We start from the raw sequence: 21,243 nt of genomic DNA, 5'->3' as shown, positions 1-21,243 counted from the left end.
CTTACTGCCGATGGGAGTTGAGGAGAACAACCCTGAGAACAGGAGCCCTCTCCAGAGAGTTCTCTGGCCAGCTTCGCTGCGGGCGAGGGGCTTGGCCGTGTCAAAGCGGCAAGCGCAAGGTTGTCGCTTCTCCTCCTGCCCCGGGCAGAAAGCAGCGCTGTGATTGGCTGTGGCGCGCCATCCACGGGCCGCCTGCTGGGTGCTCCGGGAGGCGCGCGCACAGCCTGGAGGGCAGAGTCCAGCAGGGCAAGAGCAGCAGCAGGTGGTTCTGCCTTGTGCGCCGGTCGCGGCTGTCGGGAAGATGCCTCTGGGGCTGCGGAGCAAGAAGAAAGACAAGTCCAAGGACACGTCCACGCTGGTGGAAGGCGAGGCGCCGCCGGCGCGCTGGAGAGGCGACGAGGCTGCGGCAGGCTCCCCGCCGCCCCCGCGGCGCCCCATCCAGCTGGTCTTCCACACGCAGCTGGCTCACGGCAGCCCCACGGGGCGCGTCGAGGGCTTTGCCAGCGTGAAGGAGCTGTACGCCAAGATCGCCGACGCCTTCCACATCGCCCCGGCGGAGGTACGCGGCGCGCCGGGTCGTGCTCTGCCGCGAAGCCGGCTTGGGTCGCTCCAGTGCGAGCTTCCCACACAAATGGGGGCGTCCCTGGACACCTGGGGGGAGGGCGGGCCTCGGGGTGGAGGAGCTGGCGGGGCGCCCAGGGGTTTGCTCCGGAGTAAGCCCCACTGGGCTAAACAGGACCCTGCCAAGGAAGCGGGCACAGGACTGGCAGCGCTCAGCATTCCTCGCGGCCAGGAGGTCACAGCGGGGAGCCTTCTGGACTGTTCCGCTTCACACTGCAGGGTTGGGATGGTTACGCACACACTGGCTGACAACACACACAACACGTAGGGTGACACCACACATACACACAACACTCAAAGGCATCCTCTATTTCAAGGACGTGTCCTCTTTTTTGCCTCGTGTCCTGGAAAAGCACTTCAGTGTCCTTTTCCCTGTGAGCAGGCAGCACAGAGTCTTTTTGTTATTAATAAATTAGGCATAATATAGTTTTAAAATTAATAATAAGTAATGTAGCGTTTAAAGTAACCACATGAAATCAACAGAAGAGTGTTTTTAGCTTTTATTTGGTCGTGTCCTACATTTTTCTTGGATGTCCTACATTTTGGGGTTCCTGGTCCTCTTTTGCAGTTATGACATCTGGTCACCCTGACACACCCCCTGTGTATACAGTACATGATCACATTGAAGGGGAGGTTTTACTCCAGCATCCTCCTGGTTTGCTGGTTTACTGTTGTGTTTTTTCCCTTTTTTTGGTGCTTATTTTGCATGGGGGAGAATTTATAAATTATAATTTGCCCACCTGCCCTCTGAAGTGAAGCAGTCCAGAATTCTGCCACCTCATTCTACGTAATGTGTACATTGAGTCTTAAATGTGTCAATGCTTAATGTTAGAAAGCCTCTTGTCTACTGTGCAAGATTGATGCCTACTTACGTTAAATTGCTTTAAAGATTTGGGGTACAAAATCAATGTGGCTTTATTCCAGGTTAACTAATACTCAATGCTAAGGGCACTGGAGGAAATACCAGTGTGGGTTAACTTATGGAAAACTGAGCTACCTACACAAGAACAGCCCCACTGGGGGCCCAGTCCTATCCAATTTTCCAGCCCCAGTGCAACCACAATGCAGCTCTGTGGTAAGGGAACAAATGTTCCCATATCTTAAGGAGTATTTAGAAAAATACTTTGTGATTCTTTTAGAAAAGTATCACAACACACATTTATACATCTTAGCCTTGATTCTCATTGTCTTGATGACTAGAGAACCAAGGAAAAGCCCAAAGGGTTGACTGGCAGGGATCAGATCTGCTCCAAATTGTAGGCCAGCTCTCTTTATTTGAAAGCACATATTCAGGATCTATAAAGGGAGAGTGTTTTGGGTACCAGGCCCACTAATTCAGTGTTCTAAATGCCTTCAGTTCTGGAAGTTTTGGAGGTCAACACAGGAACTACAGGCCCAGGTTTGTTGCTGGACTGTCCAACCCAATGTGGTTTCTTTCTTCTGGTAGTACTTCTCAACCCTGTCGTTTCACCTTAACTCAGGCAACCAGCAGTGTGAGAACTTTCCTTCTGGGCAAGACCTAAATGTAACTTGGGTCATCTTTTACTGCCTTTAATCACTCAGTTGTAATTATGTTGGAGTGCTGCTGTTACAAGTGGTAAAAGTGTGCATTTCCCTCTGTCCTTTTAGGGAGAGTTGTTGTTGTATTAGTGATAGTGAATGCTGAACTATAAATAGCAATCTTTTGTGTATTAATTAACGGGATATGCATGGATACAATGATGTGTATGTAGACTTTAGTTTGAGAGTTGATTCTGATTTATAGTGAAGCTATTAAAAAAAATTCCAATTTGGGGGTGGGGTGACTGAAGCAGAAAAAAATCTGAATCTCTTTCTCTGTGGTAAAAATATAACTAATTAACAAATTGCTAGTGACCTTTTAATGATACCCCAAATCTGTCACCTGAGGATCAGTTGTACAACCCTACCTATTTGCTGGATGGGCCCAGCAGCTATTGTGAATGAAATATACTTACATCCTTTCAAGGCTATTTTCAGACCTTTTGCAATGAGTTACAGTCAGAAGGTCCTGTTAAAGTCTACAGAATTGCCTTGCTTATTGCAAACCTAAAACCAGCCAAGGCAAAATTGTTTTCATTTATCCAAGTTGTGGGAATTTGATGTAGGAATTTGATCTATTTTATGTAGGTTTGAGCACTGCAAATGAAGCAAGGCCTGAACACATGTAATTATACTCCTGGGTACAAGGATCATTTTACCTTGGCATTGCAGCTTGCCACAATAGTATCTCTTCTTTATTATCGTGAAGAACAATAAGGCCTTTGAAAGACCATGAAGGTTTTTTTTCCCTGTCGACAAAGAATTGCAAAAGTTTTTTTCACACCAGACATGGTCCTAAGCTGTGCACATCCTAGCTGCAACAGCTTTTTGGACACCAGGATGGTGCAACTTTTATCATTGCTTTTCTTCCTTAGTTAATCCATTTCTGCCCAGTCCACAGGTGTACAAATTTGATCCTTGTTGTATATAGGCAACATTGAACAGAAATGGCTTAAGTACATTTTGGTGTAAAAGGAATCAGCTGCTGCCAATCTAGTTAGAATTCTCAATTCAGTAACTTTTTATGGTTCTAAACCTTTTCCTGTTATACGGCTGTACTTCAGTAATTTTGGTTGCACATAGTATGTAAGTGTTGATCTAAAAGATCCAGGAGAAGAACAGAACAAGAAAATCAACTATTTTTCTTCTTCATGTTTCCCTTGTATACGTAGGAGATGGATATGGAGGTGGAGTTTAGGTGAAAAATAGTTTTTGTTCACACTGTTGGTTTGGATAATAGAGAATGTTGAAGCAAATAGAACTTTCTCTTATCCATAAATGAGATGAAAAAACTTGCTGTTTGATGTTTTGTTACTCTTTAGTTGCTACTAATAAAAACATTACCCTACTTTAGATTGGATTATGAATAAAGATTAGTTTTCTGTAGCGAATATGGAAATAGATTCTGTCAACAGATATTGTAGAAGTTCTGTACCTAGTCATTCATTACTTGTTTTGTCTTGATCGTATGTTTTAAATCGATTTGTCCTTCTTTCAAATTTAGTGTACTGTATGCAAATGGGGGGGGAAGACTTAGTGTTGTATTAGTAAGGAACTTGCTGGTGGTATGTGTTAATGCTTAAAAGAATGTTGTTTTAAATATTGCATATGCCATGGCTTGTTTGCTTTTTACTACAATGGAAATGAGTGCAGTTTGTTTCAGGGATCAGTGAGAGGTCTGCTTGTAATGTAATGATGTGAGCTGAGGAGTCAGTCGTTCATATCACAGGTGCACTGTTCCCTATCTTGTATTATACAGATAGCAATATTGGCCTACCTTAGAAGGCAGTTATGAGAGTTACTGAACAATAGATGTGAGTGTGGTAGTCTGCATTTCACTAGAAAAGGGAAAGAGCAGTGCAAGGCTATCTTCCTTATATCCCCACAGTTTCTCTCCTTGAGTGTTTTTCTTTTCAGCTGAGTTCTGAAGCCAGAAGTTATCTCCACTGGGTGAAAAGCATTTAGGGCCAGGAACTGTAAGAAATGATGAGCATGAAAAGGGTTAATTGTATCTCTCCCATGCACCTGTTTTGCTGTTGAATCTACCTTTCCTTTTTCAACATGAGTAGGGTAGTTGCATGTTTATGCTGTCATATATAGCCTGGCCCTCATAACATATCCAAAGTGCTTTGAAATCTTGAAGTTCTAAGGGCCAGGTACTATTATGTTAAAAGTATATAATGAAGTATTACTCTTTTTATTCATGTGCGCCGTAAACTTCATATCAAGCACAATGTGTTAAAGCAAGTACTACTTTATAATAACATATCTGAAGTTATGAATGAAAGTGTCATGTATGCATTTTGGTTTTTTATTTGAATTCTGTCTGCTGGATATTTGGAAAAGTGTATTGGTTCCACATTTACACAACAAATGAAGCAAGCAAACAAGCAGTGAAGAAACGTTTTGGCTACATTTTATCTTCTCTCAATCAGATACCATGTAGTGTAATAAAACAATTTATAACAAATGGTTTACAGATGACATACAAATGTAAAATTAATTGTATATTTATAGTATTAATACTGATCTTCTACATGAGTGTAGAAAACTAGTTAAATGCTGAGATTTCTTAACAGCAGAGATCTCATTGTTCTGCCCGACTTGGATTTGGAATTGATGCATCTGCAATTAAACTTCATAGTTTGCAGTGTCTTTGTCAGTGGTATTAAACATAGATTCAAAAATAGGATTCTTTTAAAAAATCTAGCAAAACTGTTAGGTGGTGCTGACAGCTCACTTTCCAGCAAAATAAACAGACTTGTCCTTGAGACAGGAGGATTAGTGCCTGAGCAGCAAGCTAAGGCTAAAATCATATGCACACTTTCCTGGGAGTAAGTGCCATTGAACACTGTGGAACTTAACTTCTGAGTAAGTATGATAAGGATTGTGCTGTAAATGTTTTTGTTAATAGGAGTCCTCTTGGGTGTGGCTCAAATTTCAAAATAATTTTTTTCTAGTATGTCTTAAATCAAGTACCTCTTTCTTAAAGGGCAATGACTTAGCAATGACTTAGATGCAAACAGTTTCCCTGGATAAATTACTACTCAAAGTACAAATTATAGTTTGCTTCCTTACTGAGGTTGTTGAGGGAGGAAACCTTGTGGGGATTGCTTCATTTACCAACATGTTACTAAATCTTTATAAAGGTGAGTGTAGGCATATTGTGGAAAACAATCTACCTAGTTACTCAGTTCCATTAGATAATTAAGTAGTATTGTTTCCATTCCTCTCTCTGCATACCAGTCTTCACCTTCTCCATTTCTTGTTGAACTTGTGCCTGTTTCCCCCTCCCTCCAGTTATTCTCTGTCCATTTTTATGTGATTTATTCCTGAATGCACATACGACATGTAGCTTGTGCAGTCTACAGTTCTTCCTGTCTCTTGTTCAAGCAGCGCTCATCATTTGGTAATCATAAATCATCTTTATAAATAGTAGATTGAGGGCCCAATCCTATCCAATTTTCCAGCAGTGGTGCAACCACAGTGCAACCCCAAGGTAAGGGAACAAATGTTCCCATACCTCTGTAACTATCTCCCCTCCACAGGATGCAGTGCATGCCCCACTGACATGGTTGCATTGGCACTGGAAAATTGGATAGGATTGGGTCCTAAATCAACTACAAAATTCAAAGCTACAAAGACAGAAGGAGGCACATCAAAAACAATATAGCAAAGTGCATTGCTAGACACTTCATATATTTATTTCCTTCCATCCAAAACTGGACGGAGAGAAAGTTGTTGAACAGGCCCGGGGGAAGGGTTGGCATAGCAGCAGAGGCTGCAGCTGGATCTTATCCCCAGAAAGCCCTACACAGGACTACTTGGATCTGCTCCAGTAATTGAGCTGGTCCAGATGTGAGTATATCCATAGAGGCTACCGGGTCTTGACACCTCTGGCTGCCTCCCTGGCTATAACAGCGGCTGTTTCAGCACTGCTGTATTGCAGCACAGGCAGCCCTGTTAGGATTGGGCTGTAAGTCTTCAAAGAACATCAGAAGGAGAAGAGAGGAGGAAGTGCTTTTCACAAGGAGTGAATTGCTTCCAGGAAGTCCCTCGTAAGTGCTCTCACAAAAGTCTTTTCCTCATAATAATTGACTGTACAGGCACCTGACTGCAGAAATTCCCCTCTAAGAACCCAATCCTATCCAGTTTTCCAGTGCCAGTGCAACTGTGCCAATGGGGCATGCACTGCATCTTGTGGTGGGGCAGCAGTCCCAGAGGCCTCCTTAAAATATGGGAACATTTATTCCCTTACCTTGGAGCTGCATTGTGGCTACACTGGTGCTGGAAAATTGGATAGGATTGGGCCCTAAGTTGACTATGTCTTCAGTAAGGCAAGTTTACATCATTATTGATCTTTTTAAATATTCAAGGCATTGGATACCTGATGCCATAAGCTCACAGGAATTTTCAAAAAGATGGATGCATTGGGAGACTTTCACTTTTCCTAATAATATAGATTTTCATTTCCCTCTTGTTATTTCCTGTTCGGTACCCTATTACTTCATTTATTACAATGTTGCACTCTACCATTTATTTCCGAGATTATCTTTTAAATGACACAATGTTCCCTTTTCTGAACTTTAAATCAGTTTCCCAAAATTTGTTCTTGTAAGATAGTCTCATTCAATATATCATTTATTCACTGTTAGCTTAAAATACTGAAAAAACTTCTCCCATCATCATCATCATCATCATCATATTCCAACTAGTCATTCGTTGTTGTCTTTAAACACTGAGAAGTTATAAATCCTATTTATTGTTCCTCCAATTTCCTCAGTATAAGAAGAGTCCCAAGAAGATACTTCTGGACTGAGATTGCAATCTGTGCATGCTTATGTGAGGGTAATCCCCATTGAATATACTGGGACTTTCATGTAAACATGTATAGAATTACATGGCAAGTTTCTTTTTTAATTTTACTCAAATGCATTAATGTACAATGTAGGCTGAAACTTAGTATCTAATTACCACAACTTTCACACACTAACAATATAAGCAAAAACTTTCCTGGATCAATCAGATCAATGGTTGAATGCACGGCTTTTCAAACTGGGACGTCACAGTGCCCCAGCCTGAAGGCCCCGGTCCCTACCCCCTTAAGGGGTGGGAACAGCAAGGAGACAGGGAGGAGGCAGCTTCCTGTTAAAAATATATAAATCTTTATAAAGGTGAGTGTAGGCATATTGTGGAAAACCATCTACCTAGTTATTCAGTTCCATTAGATAATTAAGTAGTATTGTTAAGTAGTAAGAGGCAGGAAAGAGACAGTTAAGGGGGCTGCAGGGTCTTGGCTGGACTTACCAGAGCCTTCGGCAGCCTCCCAGGGGTGCGGGGAGCCCTGAGCAAGCATCTGCAGGGCTCCCCAGGTCTTCAAAAGTGAAAATGCAGCAATTGTGCTCCACTTCTGGTTTTGCGGAGGATCGTGGGGATCGCATGGTTGCCCCGCCCCTGCAAGGACTTGCTGCCAGGCTTGAATTCCCTTGGAGTTTGATAACTGCTGGTTGAATGGTTCGATTCAACCAATGAATTATATTCTCATTGTGTGAAAGTTGGAAATGCTAGTTGCTCGTACTGTTTATACTGTACTTCCCAAAAATCTACAGTTAGGGCATAAAGACAATAACCCATGCATGTTCTATGTGATCCTCATTCCACCTCTGAACATGGAAGTTCCACTGCACTACCTGACCTAACAACCCTTGATAATATGTAGCCTCTGTGAATTAATTTATCTGTTTTGTTTTCTAATCCATGGAAACTAGAGGTTAGCACTACATCCTGTGACACTGAGTTTTGTAACAATGCAGTTTCTGCAATAGTACTTTTGTTCTGAGGCTATCAGTCAATTTCACTGATTGAGCTTTGAGTTAATGTATTATGAGGAAAAGGATTTACTTCTTGTTTATGTTGATGACAGTGTCTCTGGCCTTGATCATTGCCCTATCATTCCTCCTCCACTACCACACATATTATGCACTTCAATGTATTCACCTATCAGTAAACACATACAGCACAATTCTATGCATGACTTCCTAGAAATTGGTTTCACTAAGTTCACAGGGACCGACTGCCAGGTAAAGGTGTATATAGGATTGTAGCCATAATTTCTTCGGTTGCCATACTTGTTTCTGACATTGTACAGTGCCAGCTGCTTTCTTATTCAACAGAGAGGAATCTCCCCTCAAGCTTCTGGCATTCCAGTTAAGTTATGAAATATGTGTGAGGGGAGAAGTTGCTCTGTTAGCAGTGCACATATTGAGATTTTACATTTTTTTTCTAGTTACCCAGCCTACCAGTACATAGTCCCCAGAAGAGGAAGTGTGTTTATATGGAAAATATGTAAAGAGCAAAAGTACAGTCCACAACAGGGAACAAGGAGTAACCAAAACAAGAACTTCCCTGCTGTCCTGCAACAGAGGTGTTCTGTTGCAAATCTAGGACACTCTTTTATGTCAAATGAAAATGCATTTGAGCTTTTCTGTGTTGCTATTTGTAGGGATGTCTCCAAGTTGTGCCAGGCACTGGAGCAAGGCAGTTATCTGGGCTTCTGTGCGAACACTGTCCTTCCATGGCAACCTCCTATCCCAGCAGTTGGGCAGATGTGGACAACACCTTCAGAGGGTGGGAGGAGCTCCAGTCACCCTAGCTTGCTGCCAGGACCCCATGCCATAAGGCAGGGGCTGCTGCCTAGGGCAAAGCCCAAATGGTCAGATGGGAGGGGAAGGTTTCAGTGCGATGCTCATCTCTTATAGGCATTTCCTCCTCCCCCTAGACCAGTTGGGCTTTCTCCTAGGTGGCAGCATCTGATTTATCATAGGGGTCCTTGAAGCAAGCTCACTGGCTACTATGCAAGTTTCACAGGACGTACAGGACTAACAATAAGAAAACAGCATACTTTGTGACTCTGTTTTATCTGTGACTTTATATATGGTTTTTGAATCTTGCTGCTAGTTCAGTGTGCTGCCCTCAGTCGCAGGTCAGCTGCTTCAGGGCTGATATTTGTTGATTCATGCATAATCTAATGCCACCTATGGTGCTTCTGCTGGCTACCTGTGTCATGTATGAATGCTGAAATAGAATGCATTTTACAGCCATATACATGTGCATGGTAATTCTTACAATATGCTACATAATCTCAAAGTAGACTACAAAAATACAGGTGCAGCCTATTTATTCAAGGATTTTTTATCTGCGGATTTGTCTCGACGCAAATTGGGTGGGGGAACTGAGAACAACTGCCTTAGTTTCCTTCGATCCAGAAGTGTCAGGCTCCAGCAACAACAACAACAGCCAGCTTCTGCTTAATTAATGAAATGGTGGTTGGTTTTTCTGTGGAGTCATGCCTGAGTCAAGTAAGGGTAGCAGTGCAGTGAGTGCAGAAAAGCAATCAGTTCCATATGAACCCTAGCATTGATACGCCCCTTCACATTACAACTCCTGAAGGAGTGCCAGGCAGGCATACCAGGGCATGGCCCAAAAGGGACCGAGCAAGGCAGGAGGGGGCAGGACAGACAGTGTGAGGCATCAGAAGCAGTAAGCAGGAGGAGGGTCACATGCAGTATGACCGAATCCTTTGCTCTACTCAGAAGTAGTCCTACTGTGGCTGGTCATTTCAGTGACCCCACTGGAGCCATGGGTTTCTCTTCAGTTGCTAGGAATAGCCTCCCCCCCCCGACTTCCCCACCTCCTACTTTTCACCCTCCTTGGGCTTTTCCATCCACTCTTAAGTCAAGAACCCCACCCCCATCCCTTGGGCTCCTCCTTCCATCCATCCTTTGCCCAATGATCATCAGTTCCTTCAGAGATGGAAATGAGAGCCTGCTTCCACCTCCCCCCCCCACCTGTTCAATGTAAAACCAAAACATTAATCCTTCCCTTTTCCTGGCTGGAACTTCCCTGCTGCTTTCCCGGTCTGAATGATGGTCCCCTGAGGTCTGGAAAAGAGTAAGCAAGTCACCTAACTCAAGTTCCGGTACCTCGTTCTGGGCTAGGAATAGTCTGCTGATTTTTTGGTTAGTTAGCGCTGGTGCAATGTGAATTTTTGGACAGTAAGTGAAACTTTATAGTGAACTAGTGGTTAGCTGCAGGTGAGAAAAAAAAATCCGAAGCTTCTGCAGCTTCCTTGATGATAAACCATGTCTGGCATGGATCTTTCATTGGATTGCATATTTTAAAGGTTGTCTGATTTATCTCTAGTCTCCTGACAAGTGACATTGCTAAGAATTTTGTTCTACAGCTTTATCCCCTCCTCTTTTCACATAGATTGGACTTCCATACTAATTGCTGTCTTCCCTTGCAGGGTGTACTAGAGATAGCAGTGGAGGGGAGAAAAGTGGAGGCATTTTTTCACATTTTTATACCACCCTTCCTCCAAGAAACTCTGGGTGGTTGCTCCCCTCCTTTTGCTCTCCGCCTTTTGTCCACACAACAAGCTTGTGAGGTAGGTGGAGCTGAGAGATAGTGACTGGTCCAAGGTCACCCAGAAAATTTCATGGCTGAGCAAGGATTTAAACCTGGATCTTCCAGGTCTAACTCCCAAACTACTGCACCATCCTGGCTCATGCAGAGGATTGCACTGTTAAAAATACACAAACTTTTATAAACTTGGATTATCCTTAGGAAAGAGGAGTACTGTGAGTGATCCAAGTTCTGATTTAACAGACATTCTTACCCGAGGTAGGTGGCTTAAAACCAGCTCATGCGGAGGCTGCATTCTATGTACGTGTTGCCCAGTTGCCGTTCTAAATAGAGTTGTGTTGTCTCATGTTTCTAAATATCACATTTCTTTTTAGTTGCCAGTGTTACGTAGTCAAAGGTGTGAAACCAGTAATGAAATGATAGCTGTAAGTAGAAAGTTAAAATGTCATCTTCTTTCTTTTAAGCAGGCAAATGTCCTTGATTTTATTGAAAAGGGGCTGTAATGAATTTGTTCAAAAACACCCAAGGCTTAGCAGACTAGTATTTGAGGAACCTGGAAACTGCTTTACTGGAGCCCTCAGTAATTTATTTTCCAAAGTTGTCTTAAATGCTTTATTACAGCAGGGAAAATATCTCATATTTCTGGTTGCCAGATTTTTAATATGGCTGCAAGCTTTAATCAGTTGAAAACTTTAGTTGATCTCCTGATTAATTGCAGAGTGAATGGCATAAGCCACAAAGGTGTATTAGCTCTGTCCTCTGCCATATTTAATGAATGCAAGCCTTTATGTTTATATACAAATTTATGTTTATAGTTGGTTTATATCCAAAGCCAGCAGACATTTTGGAATCCTGAATGGAGAGCCCAAATTTCTGCTCAGCCATGAAGCTTCCTGGGTACCTTGCCCAGTCACTGTCTCTCAGGTATCTCACGGGTTTGTTGTAAGAACAAAAGGAAAGGGTGAAAGGAATAATTCACACTATCAGTGGAAATTTTTTAATAGACAGTGTTAATTCGAAATAGTGTCTTTTAAAACTTTTACGTTCTACAGCAGGGTTGTCCAAAGTTTTTGGCAGGAGGGCCACATCATCTCTCTGACACTGTGTCGGGGGCCGGGGGGGGGAAGAATTAATTTACATTTAAGATTTGAATAAATTTACATAAGTTTACATAAATGAATATATTAAAGACGAACTTATATGAATGAATGAAGGTTTTGCAATAGCTGAAGGCCTATAAAAGGCCTTGCACAAAGCAAGGCTGGCCTTTCCTTTGCTGCCGCTACTGCATCACAGACGTGAAACAGCAAGAAGTGGAGGGAGCCTTCATCCCACAGCTCACGTGAGAGGTCAAACAGTCGCCCTCACGCTGCGAGCAGTTGCATCGGGCCAGTGTGGGCTCCAAAAAATCCCTGGAGGGCCAGAGGCTCATTGGAGACTGAGGGCTTCCTGAGGGCTGCATTGAGAGGCCTCGAGGGCTGCAGGTGGCCCCAGGGCCGGGGTTTGGGCACCCCTGTTCTACAGTGATCACCATAGAATGTGTAAATTTAGAAAAAAACACAGATGCCTTTCCAGAATCTGGTCAACTTGTTTGTGAAGGAAGTGGTGGGATGAGTCAAATGATAAGACTGGCGCTACTACTGCTTTTGTTACTGGGCACCTGCATATAGTACTTCAAAACCCTTAGAGACCCCCTGAATCATCAGGGGGTCTCTAAGAATTATCTCCATTGGCTTAAGGGGACAGCAGGAAAAGGAAGAGCTTCCTTTCAGGACTTCTCACATGGCATCTGTTCATTCTCCCCACTAGCACATAGGCTTTCTTCCAGGCCCTGTGATATTTCAGGGGCCAGGGAGAGAGCTCATTGGCCTGTGCTAGTGCAGAAGAGTTGCTGCTGAAACCATTGACAACTCTGTTCTCATCCTCACAGTGTGGGAAGAGGAGGAGTTGCTGCTGCCCACCCGTTCACCCTCCTGTGCATGGATTTTGACACTTGTCATTGCACTTGGGGCCCTTTGGGTGTGTTAAGTTACTAAGCAATAAACTATACTACAGCATCCCAATTGGTGGAACATAAACTATTAAAGATGGTTTTTGGCATACTAGTCTTGCAGTAGCTTTTGTGTATTAAATTGCTAGTTCATTTGCTTAAAGGAACATAAAGTTCCTCCCAATCCTTAAAGGCATACATTTATTATTTAGAATATCTATATACTGTTTTTAGCAAAAAAAAAAAAATTCTCAAACCAGTTAATGTTATTAAGAAAGAAGAAGATGGTTCCCTGTCCCAAAAAGGTTTATGATCTTAACAAACGCATGGGAGACACCAGCCACTGGAATACAACCTTTCCTGGGATGAACAGAGACAACTGATGTAGGAGGATTTGATGACAAGCAAGTTTTAAAAATGTAAACTAAATTTAAAGTTTGGGAGACATACAGAGTAGCAAATGGGCTCTTTTTTACAGGACCAATAATTGCAATTTTCCATCAGCCTACAGTCTCAAGTGATTCCAGGGTCCATTAAAAACAAGCTACTTTACAAGTTCAAAATTGTTTGAATTAGTAACAGTCCTGATGTTCAGGTAACCAGACAGCAGAATTTCTTCTAGCCTTGTTTTTTTATTAATTATTTATTAGTAGATCTGAATTTCTGGGTAATTGTATTTCTGAGTAAAGGTTCAGTGATTACTGTTGAGTTCTGCCTGTACTACAAACAACAAATGTGGAAGAGGGTTTATGAAATACTTTGTACTTTGTACCTAAATGTTTAGGCTTAGCAGGACATTAACAACTGCAGTGTATGATAAGGGACAAGGAAAGAGATGTTTTTAATCTCTTGATTTATGAAGCTGCCTTTCTTTGATTCACCTATCCACTCAACATAGCCTAATGATTAAAGTGGGGAGGAACAGGGCAGAGGGGAAGCACTCTTTCTGTAAACAGAAATGGTACCTATGGTAGTCCTGTTGCTAAAGTCCTGCAGATCTTGGCAGTGATCACACCTTGATTGCACTAGGCTGCAGAACACAGTCTTTGGATTAGTTGCTCATCAGTAAGTAGTTACCTTGTAACCAAGCTATCATGGTGTGGATTCCACAATTGTGTGTTCACATACAACTTGTGTTTGAATGCTCTGCCCTTCCCCCCCTTTTTGCCAGTTTGTTGCCATTTGAATGAATTTAATGTAGATACTCATAGTAGCTAAAATTTTTGCCAAGTAATCAAGCTCCTATTATCACTTCGCCTTATCTCCGGGTCAGTCAGAGGGCAGAGCCTTTCAACTCTGAACAGTTTCTTTCTCAGCTCTGAAAAGTTTAGTTTCTTGGCTCATCTCAGGCAGGCACCTCCTTAGTTGCTATAGTAATTTTCTTGGGACATTCCAGCCACAGTTAACCTTTTATTCTCCTTCCTTCTGCTGCAAGCTGGTTCTGCTTTGCAAATGCTTGCAAAGCAGGTCTGTTTTTTTTTTGAAACACCAGGATGGGATCCTCCTTCCCAGGCTACAATTCAGTGCACCCTTACTTCAGAACAATACCCATGGAAAGCAGTGGGTCTACTTCTGAGTAAAAAGGGTTGCAAATATCTCATCTCTCTGCTGTGAATTGAATTGCACACTCTCAGTTATGTGTTATGGGTTGTATGTTGTATGTTGTATGTAGAGCTTCTGGCTTAACACATCAGACACCTTAAAGGTGGATTTGATTCATGGTTCTCCTGCAGGGGTTACCAACCTTTTTCACTTGCATATCCCTTGGCAGCCCATTTCCATAAATTGTACCCTTCTTATTAGCAAAATGTTGTAATTAATAATACAGGCCCTCATCTCCTCCATATGAAAGCCCAGACTTCATGTATTAATCACAGTGTTTTCTTTTTTTTTTATCTGTTTGAAGAACAGAAGACTCTGCCTTTGCACTGTTTTGTACCAGAAGTGTGCTGAGAAATTCTGGGTGATTGTTCACTTTCCATATTATGTTTCAACTTTTTTACTGTGCTGGTTTTCAATCACTGGTTCATAGATGAATTGATGACCAAAAACTAGCTATTGTTGGGGCTTTCACAGCCAACTAGCTACCTCCCTTTCTGCCTTGCTGGTCCTTGCAAGGCATTCCTGTCTTGCAAGGCATTCTGGAGCATGACCTGCCTTTTTCTGCCATTGTTCCATTCTTTTTCAAGTACCCCCAAAGGTCCTGTTGAGTGTCCCTGGGAGTACATGAATATCAGGTTGGGAACCACTGTTTTACTGGTATGTTGTTTACAGTGCACTTACTGTGATAGTGTTTACAAAAGGTGGTGAAGACCAGAATTTAAAAAGAATAAAAATGTATCTTATGATCTTTTTTACTATGTTTTTAATAAATTAGAGACTAGAGTTCTTAGGTAACAATTAGTGGCAGGTTATTTTTCAGGATCTGGCCTCAGGTAAAATCAGACAACACTATAGTCAGACACCCTCCTAAGTTTAACCCCTGACTTATCCGAGGGTCATAGAAAATTCCATGATTGTTGGCTCAAAACCTGCCCTCGACTTATTTGTGGGATCGACTCATAGGCGGGTATCTGCGGTGAGTGATTTTAAAAGCGAGTATTTGCACATGTGAGGTAAAATTTAAACAAGATCTATAGTTTATGATTTGGTCAAGAAAGGACAATGTTTATTGCAGATAAACCTGTCTAGTCAAAGGATTACTTTTCAGGGCAGTAAAAACCTGTTTTATGTTTTACAAATGTAAGCAGTGTCACAATACTTTTTAGTTCAATCCAAAGACATCTCCCTCCTATTCTTTGCTCTTATTGTCTACCTGTCCTGTGAACTGTGCTATGCCCCTCTTATGCAATTTTTCATGGGTGGTGGATGCACAAGTAAATCTAGTTTGTGTCCAGCCCAGACACATCAAAATTCCTTGAACTTTGTGCTGTGGTTGAAGATGTGAGAACTTGAGTTTGACCGCCATCAGTAACAGTCACATTCAAAGACTTGACAAACAGTCCTATAATGCAGATAATGTCTTATGACTAGCTTCCTGCTATGAATCATTATATTCACATACCAGCTCATAGAGTCAGCAGTGCAATATTAGTCCTGGAACAAGAGGACTGAATGCTAAGCACTGCCACTGAAGATGCTGGGGCAGTTTTGGAGTAGAGCTGCTCGGCTGTAGAGATCTGCACTTCTAAGATTAGAATCACCTTAGTAATGTAGGTAGTTTCAACAGGAGCAGAATTGGGCTGCACTGTTCTTCCCAACTTTTCATGTTTAAATTGTTGCTGTAGAATTTTGGTAGAAGTCATAGTAGCATCTGAATTTTTAGAATGTGTCTGGAAATTGTAGATGACTGTATCTTGGAACATCTGTTAACTTCCTGCTTCCTGTTAGCTTTCAGTCTACTCTTTTCAAGCATTCAGGCTGCCTGCAGTATGTCCACATCGCACTATAAGCTTGCATGCTTGTAGTGACCTGTAAAAGGAAGACACATTTTCACCTTGACAAGCATGTAAACAATGTTAATAGACGGGGGGGGGGCGCACAGATCTGCTGATAAATGAAACAGTGGATATTGGATCTAGGGGTATTGGATCTAGGGGGGAATGTCTGTATCTCACTGGAAGAAATAGATCCTATTCTGTAATGCAGCACCTCATTTTGGAATGTTGCTTGGTGTCAAAATCATGCCTGAACATATATACTCTGTACCTTTGAATAGTTAGATGGCAGTGGTTTTATTATGGAATGTGATTTCTACTTCAAATTGACCCCTCTCACAGTGACATCTGTCCCTCTTATCTGCTGCCTGGAGACTAGAGAGGTTCTTAAAGTTTCAAAAGTTGTACATCCTTGCTTTAGGAGATTCCAAAACCGATTAGGGCTTCTCCTAATCTTGATAATTGTTGATTGTCTTTCTGTGAGACCCATCATAGTCAATGTATGTATTCCTTCATGCTTACTTCATAAAACATATTTTGTACATTCTTGCAGAGGGAACTCTGTTAAAATATGTATAAAGCTTGTAGCATACTTTCAATACCATTTCTGCTCCATAGGATGGTTTTTGGAATAATTCTCTTGCATAGAGACATAGGATGCCTCCAGGTAATGGTTTTTCCAATCTGCTTATGTTTGGATATGAGTATTGTATGCTTGAGTCCATCACAGTACTATGGAGAATTTAGTGGCTTTCAAAGTATGCTGTAATTTTATCTTGTGCCATGGGATAATTATTGGGATCATCCTATAATGGTGGGAGAGAGTATTTCACAAATTGTAGTATCTATGGGTTTCTGAAAACTGGATAAGATGTATTTATTTGTCTCTTGTGTTGTAGATCATGTTTTGCACTTTGAATACACACAAAATTGATATGGACAAACTCTTGGGTGTGCAGATTGGCCTGGAAGACTTCATATTTGCTCATGTAAAAGGACTCAAAAAGGAAGTAGCGGTCTTCAAATCGGAAGATGCACTTGGGCTTACCATTACTGATAATGGAAATGGATGTGCCTTCATAAAGGTAAGAAGGAAGATGTAATGAATAGATGTGAGAGATCTGGCAGAAATGGGACTGCTGATTTTCAGTACTACTTTGTTGGCATGTATGGCATGCCAGAAATCATGCCAGCAATCAGTTAATTAATACATCTTGGATAATATTTTGCAAAGTTGGAGATGTCAAAATCATGGCATGACTTGGCTGGATCAAAGGATGTGTGAGATAATATTTTTTTAAATTTTTTTTAAAGAGCCTAGCTAGGTTTAATTATAGTAAAGTCACTTTGAGCAGTATCCAGAGTAGTCTCTTCTTGAACATGTGATAAACTCATGGTATATTTATACACATATATTTAATTTTGTATGTATTTATCTTAGAATATCTTTTTCCAGTTTGAAAAGGACCATTACGTTAATCTCTGTACATTATGCCTTTGGCAAACCATTTCAGAAAGAGCATGCACAGTACAGCTCACTTGGGGACTTGTCCATGTAGATGGGGGAATGTGTAATTTTTGAATGCTCCATCACATTTAAAACTAGTAGGTCATACTTTGCAGCATGTCACAGATGAAAAACAGCATATTTTGTAACACTCCCATTCTCATCCCAAGGATTAATGTCTACCTCAAAGGCTCTTCTCTCCCTGCTACATTTGCATTCATTTACTCTGCAATATCTCCTCTATGGAGAACTTGTGCAAAGAAAGCGCCCTACAGGTAGACCACAGCTGCGATACAAGGGCATCTGCAAGAGGGATCTGAAGGCCTTAGGAATGGACCTCAACGGGTAGGAAACCCTGGCCTCTGAGCGGCCCACTTGGAGGCAGGCTGTGCAGCATGGCCTTTCCCAGTTTGAAGAGACACTCAGCCAACAGACTGAGGCAAAGAGGCAAAGAAGGAAGGCCCATAGCCAGGGAGACAGACCAGGGACAGACTGCACTTGCTCCCAGTGTGGAAGGGATTTTCACTCCCGGATCGGCCTTTTCAGCCACACTAGACGCTATTCCAGAACCACCATTCAGAGCGCGATACCATAGTCTTTCGAGACTGAAGGTTGCCAACAACTCTGCAATAGCCTGTCCCGCACCAGTTTCAGGAAAAGATATGTTAATAAAATGACCATAACAGTAGCTTTAAAAGTGTAATAGCTTTCTATTGGATTTAATTGTACTTCTTAAAATAGCTGCAACATTTTTAATATCTAGTAGGAGTTTGTGTTATGGAAGAGAAGCACTGAACTGGCATTTTGTGTATGCATTTGCATGTATGTGCATGAGAGTCAAGATACATGTATCAGAAATTGGACCAAAGTAAACATGTTGAGAGATCTGTGATTGGATCTCAAAGGTAAAAGCAGTCATTGGGGGAGTGGGACCAGTTTGGTTTCCTGCACTGGTAAAAGAAGGGTTAATGCCCTTTTTGCTATGTTTTCCAGTGAAAATTGTTCTCTTCCCCTGCCCTGGCTAGTGTTTGTCCTGCTGGGGGAAAATACAGTCAGCAAACTGTGTTTGTTTCTACCTTTTGGTCCAGTCTGTTTGCAGCATTAATCATGGCTAATATGATGTCCCTTTATCCAACAGAGAATTAAAGCAGGCAGCCTCATTGACCAAATAAAAGTGATATGTGTTGGTGACCACATAGAATCTATAAATGGAAAAAGTGTTGTGGGGTATCGTCATTATGATGTCGCTAAGGATTTAAAGGAATTGGAGAAGGGTCAGACATTTATGCTAAAACTGATAGAGCCTATGAAATCATTTGGTAAGTGATAGTTCTATCTACCATAAAGTTGACTTACACTTTCTTGTTTCAGATGTATATGTATTGTAAAATAGAGTAAAGCCTGCCCTGTTTGATCACAGAAAAGGGTATGCAACTTGAACTGTAAGACTTTGAACAGCTAATTGCAATCGTTATTTATTCAGTTGTTAAGTCTTGACCCCATGGACCACAGCATGCCAGGACCCCCCTGTCTTCCACTAACTTTGTCCAAATTCATGTTTGTTGTTTCGGTGACACTATCTAACCATCTCATCCTCTGCCATCTCCTTTTGCCTCCAATTTTTCCCAGCAGCAGAGTCTTTTCTAAAGAGTCCTCTCTTCTCATGAGATGGCCAGAGTATTTGAGCTTCAGCTTCAGTATCTGTCCTTCCAATAAACAGTCAGAGTTGATTTCTTGTTGGATTGTCTGATTTGATCTCCTTACAATCCAGGGTACTCTCAAGAGTTTAACACCGTAATTCAAAAACGTCTGTTCTTCGGCACTCAGCCTTCCTCAGCTGTCATTGCAATCATCGTCAATGTACAATTCACCAGGGGCTTAGTAAACATGTGTTCCCCTCCTCATCCTTTGAACTAGGATTGGGGAAAAAAGGTTGTTATACCTGGCAGCACACATGGCTGTTGGACAGCTTTTGTATTACATCGGAAATTATACAGGCCTGATATAGAACCCAATAAATAGAACCACAATGATCTGTATCATATGTTGCAGAAGTTCTTGGGTCAGGTGTGTCACAGGTCCATAAATGATGTAGTCAGTTAACATTGCCTTGTTTCACATTGGATAGTATCCAATACTGTTAACGGGTCTCTATGTAGAAGTTCATACAGGGGCTGACTGCCCAATCCTGATCTTACCTTTCACCTGTACAGTGCCTGTTGCCCCAGCCTAGGGTGTAGCAAACATGCTATAAATCACCTTTGTGGCACCCTGGGAGAAAGGAGCACTGGCAAGAAGGCCTGTGCCATCCCACCAGTACCAGCTCTGAAGCTGTGTCCGAAGGAATATGTAGGAACTATTCCGTGTGGCAGGGAGAACGTGAGGAGGGGATATAAGGGGGAAGGTTGAGAGGGGTGGATCAGGCCCAGGAGGGGGTGGGATAAGTGGGGGAGGCCTCCACAATATCCTATTCCCCCTTCTGAGCCTTTTCCCCCAACACAGGGCTTCTTGAAAATCCTCCAGCAATTTCAATTGTTCAGTTCCATGTCGCCCCATTGGGCAGGCTGTGGCTTGACAAATGTTCACTTTCCCAGTAGAGACATCCAGCCTGCTCAAACGCATTGCTGGATACAGTGTGGGCCACTGTACTAGTGCAGGATAGGATTGGGCTGCCCATCAAATGTCTTTCTTTGATTATCTCTGACTTTCACTTTCTCTGACTTTTCCTTTGATTCCCTTGATAAACTAACTTCATTCTTAGGGTGCACTCCTAACCCCTTATCTCAGCACTGATATAAGGGCAATGCAGCTCTGAGGTAAGGGAACAAACATTCCCTTAATTGGAGGAGGCCTCCGTGAGTGACACCCAACTGCAGGATGCAGCACACGCCCCATTGGCACAGCTATGCCAGTGCTGGAAAGCACTGACATAAGGGGTTAGGGCTGCGCGCTTAGATGCTCAGGTTCCCATTTTAGAATGCTCCCAAAGCTGGTGGGATACTGTATTCAGTGGTTTAAAGGGAGAAATAAATTTGACACAACTGTAGTGCATCCTAGTGGACATTTTGTGTCATAATCAATTTATGAATTAGATAGCATATGACTGTGGTAAATGCTAGTGCTCTTTGCAACAGCATTGCAAGAATGTTTTAAAACACTTATTTTGAAAATGTTTTTATATGAAATTAAATTTGAAAAATTTTGCCCAGAGAATTCAGGTTCAGGGCCTATATTGTACTAAATGGTCTATAAAGACATTCTTACAAAACACAAACCGCTTTTAATAGTGGTCTCAGCCCAGTGACTCTAATGATACCTTGATGTATACCTTAGACATTTTTGCGTGTCTGAGAAGCTTGAATCAGAGTTTGGACACCCAAGAGACAAGAAGACGATTGCGTGATCACATTGGTTTTGACAAGCAGTGGGAACAATTAAGACCTGGAATGCTGAAATCATGGAACTTTAATGGGACTTTTTTGTTTATTTAACAACTTCCTCAACATTTTCCTCAACCTTCAACTTCCTCAAATGCAGTAATCTGGAACCTTCACTTTTTCTATTAGAATTATTATTCTTTACTTTGAGTTTTGCTTTTTAGAAGCTCATTGATTGCTATGATGCCTTTGGACCAAACACACCAATTGCTGGTACAGTGTTTCTGTTGCAGCTGTTCTTTAAACTCTTCCATCTGCCTTCTTTTA

At 42.0% G+C, this 21,243-nt stretch overlaps 1 protein-coding gene across 2 annotated transcripts in view; it reads left to right on the top strand.

Annotated features, from left to right (window-relative positions):
• The first annotated feature begins 256 nt into the window (after positions 1-256).
• GIPC2 (GIPC PDZ domain containing family member 2) overlaps positions 257-21,243 on the top strand; it is a 63,512-nt gene continuing 42,525 nt past the window's right edge. For both annotated transcript variants that reach the window (XM_066623880.1, XM_066623879.1), the window contains exons 1-3: positions 257-559; positions 16,932-17,117; positions 18,678-18,858. In XM_066623880.1, coding sequence (XP_066479977.1) covers positions 302-559; positions 16,932-17,117; positions 18,678-18,858 — 625 coding nt within the window. In that variant the 5' untranslated portion in view covers positions 257-301. The remainder of the gene's footprint in view (positions 560-16,931; positions 17,118-18,677; positions 18,859-21,243) is intronic.

Source organism: Tiliqua scincoides, chromosome 4 (genome assembly GCF_035046505.1).
Source record: "Tiliqua scincoides isolate rTilSci1 chromosome 4, rTilSci1.hap2, whole genome shotgun sequence".
Taxonomy (NCBI): domain Eukaryota; kingdom Metazoa; phylum Chordata; class Lepidosauria; order Squamata; family Scincidae; genus Tiliqua; species Tiliqua scincoides.
This window is presented reverse-complemented; position numbering and strand designations above follow the sequence as displayed.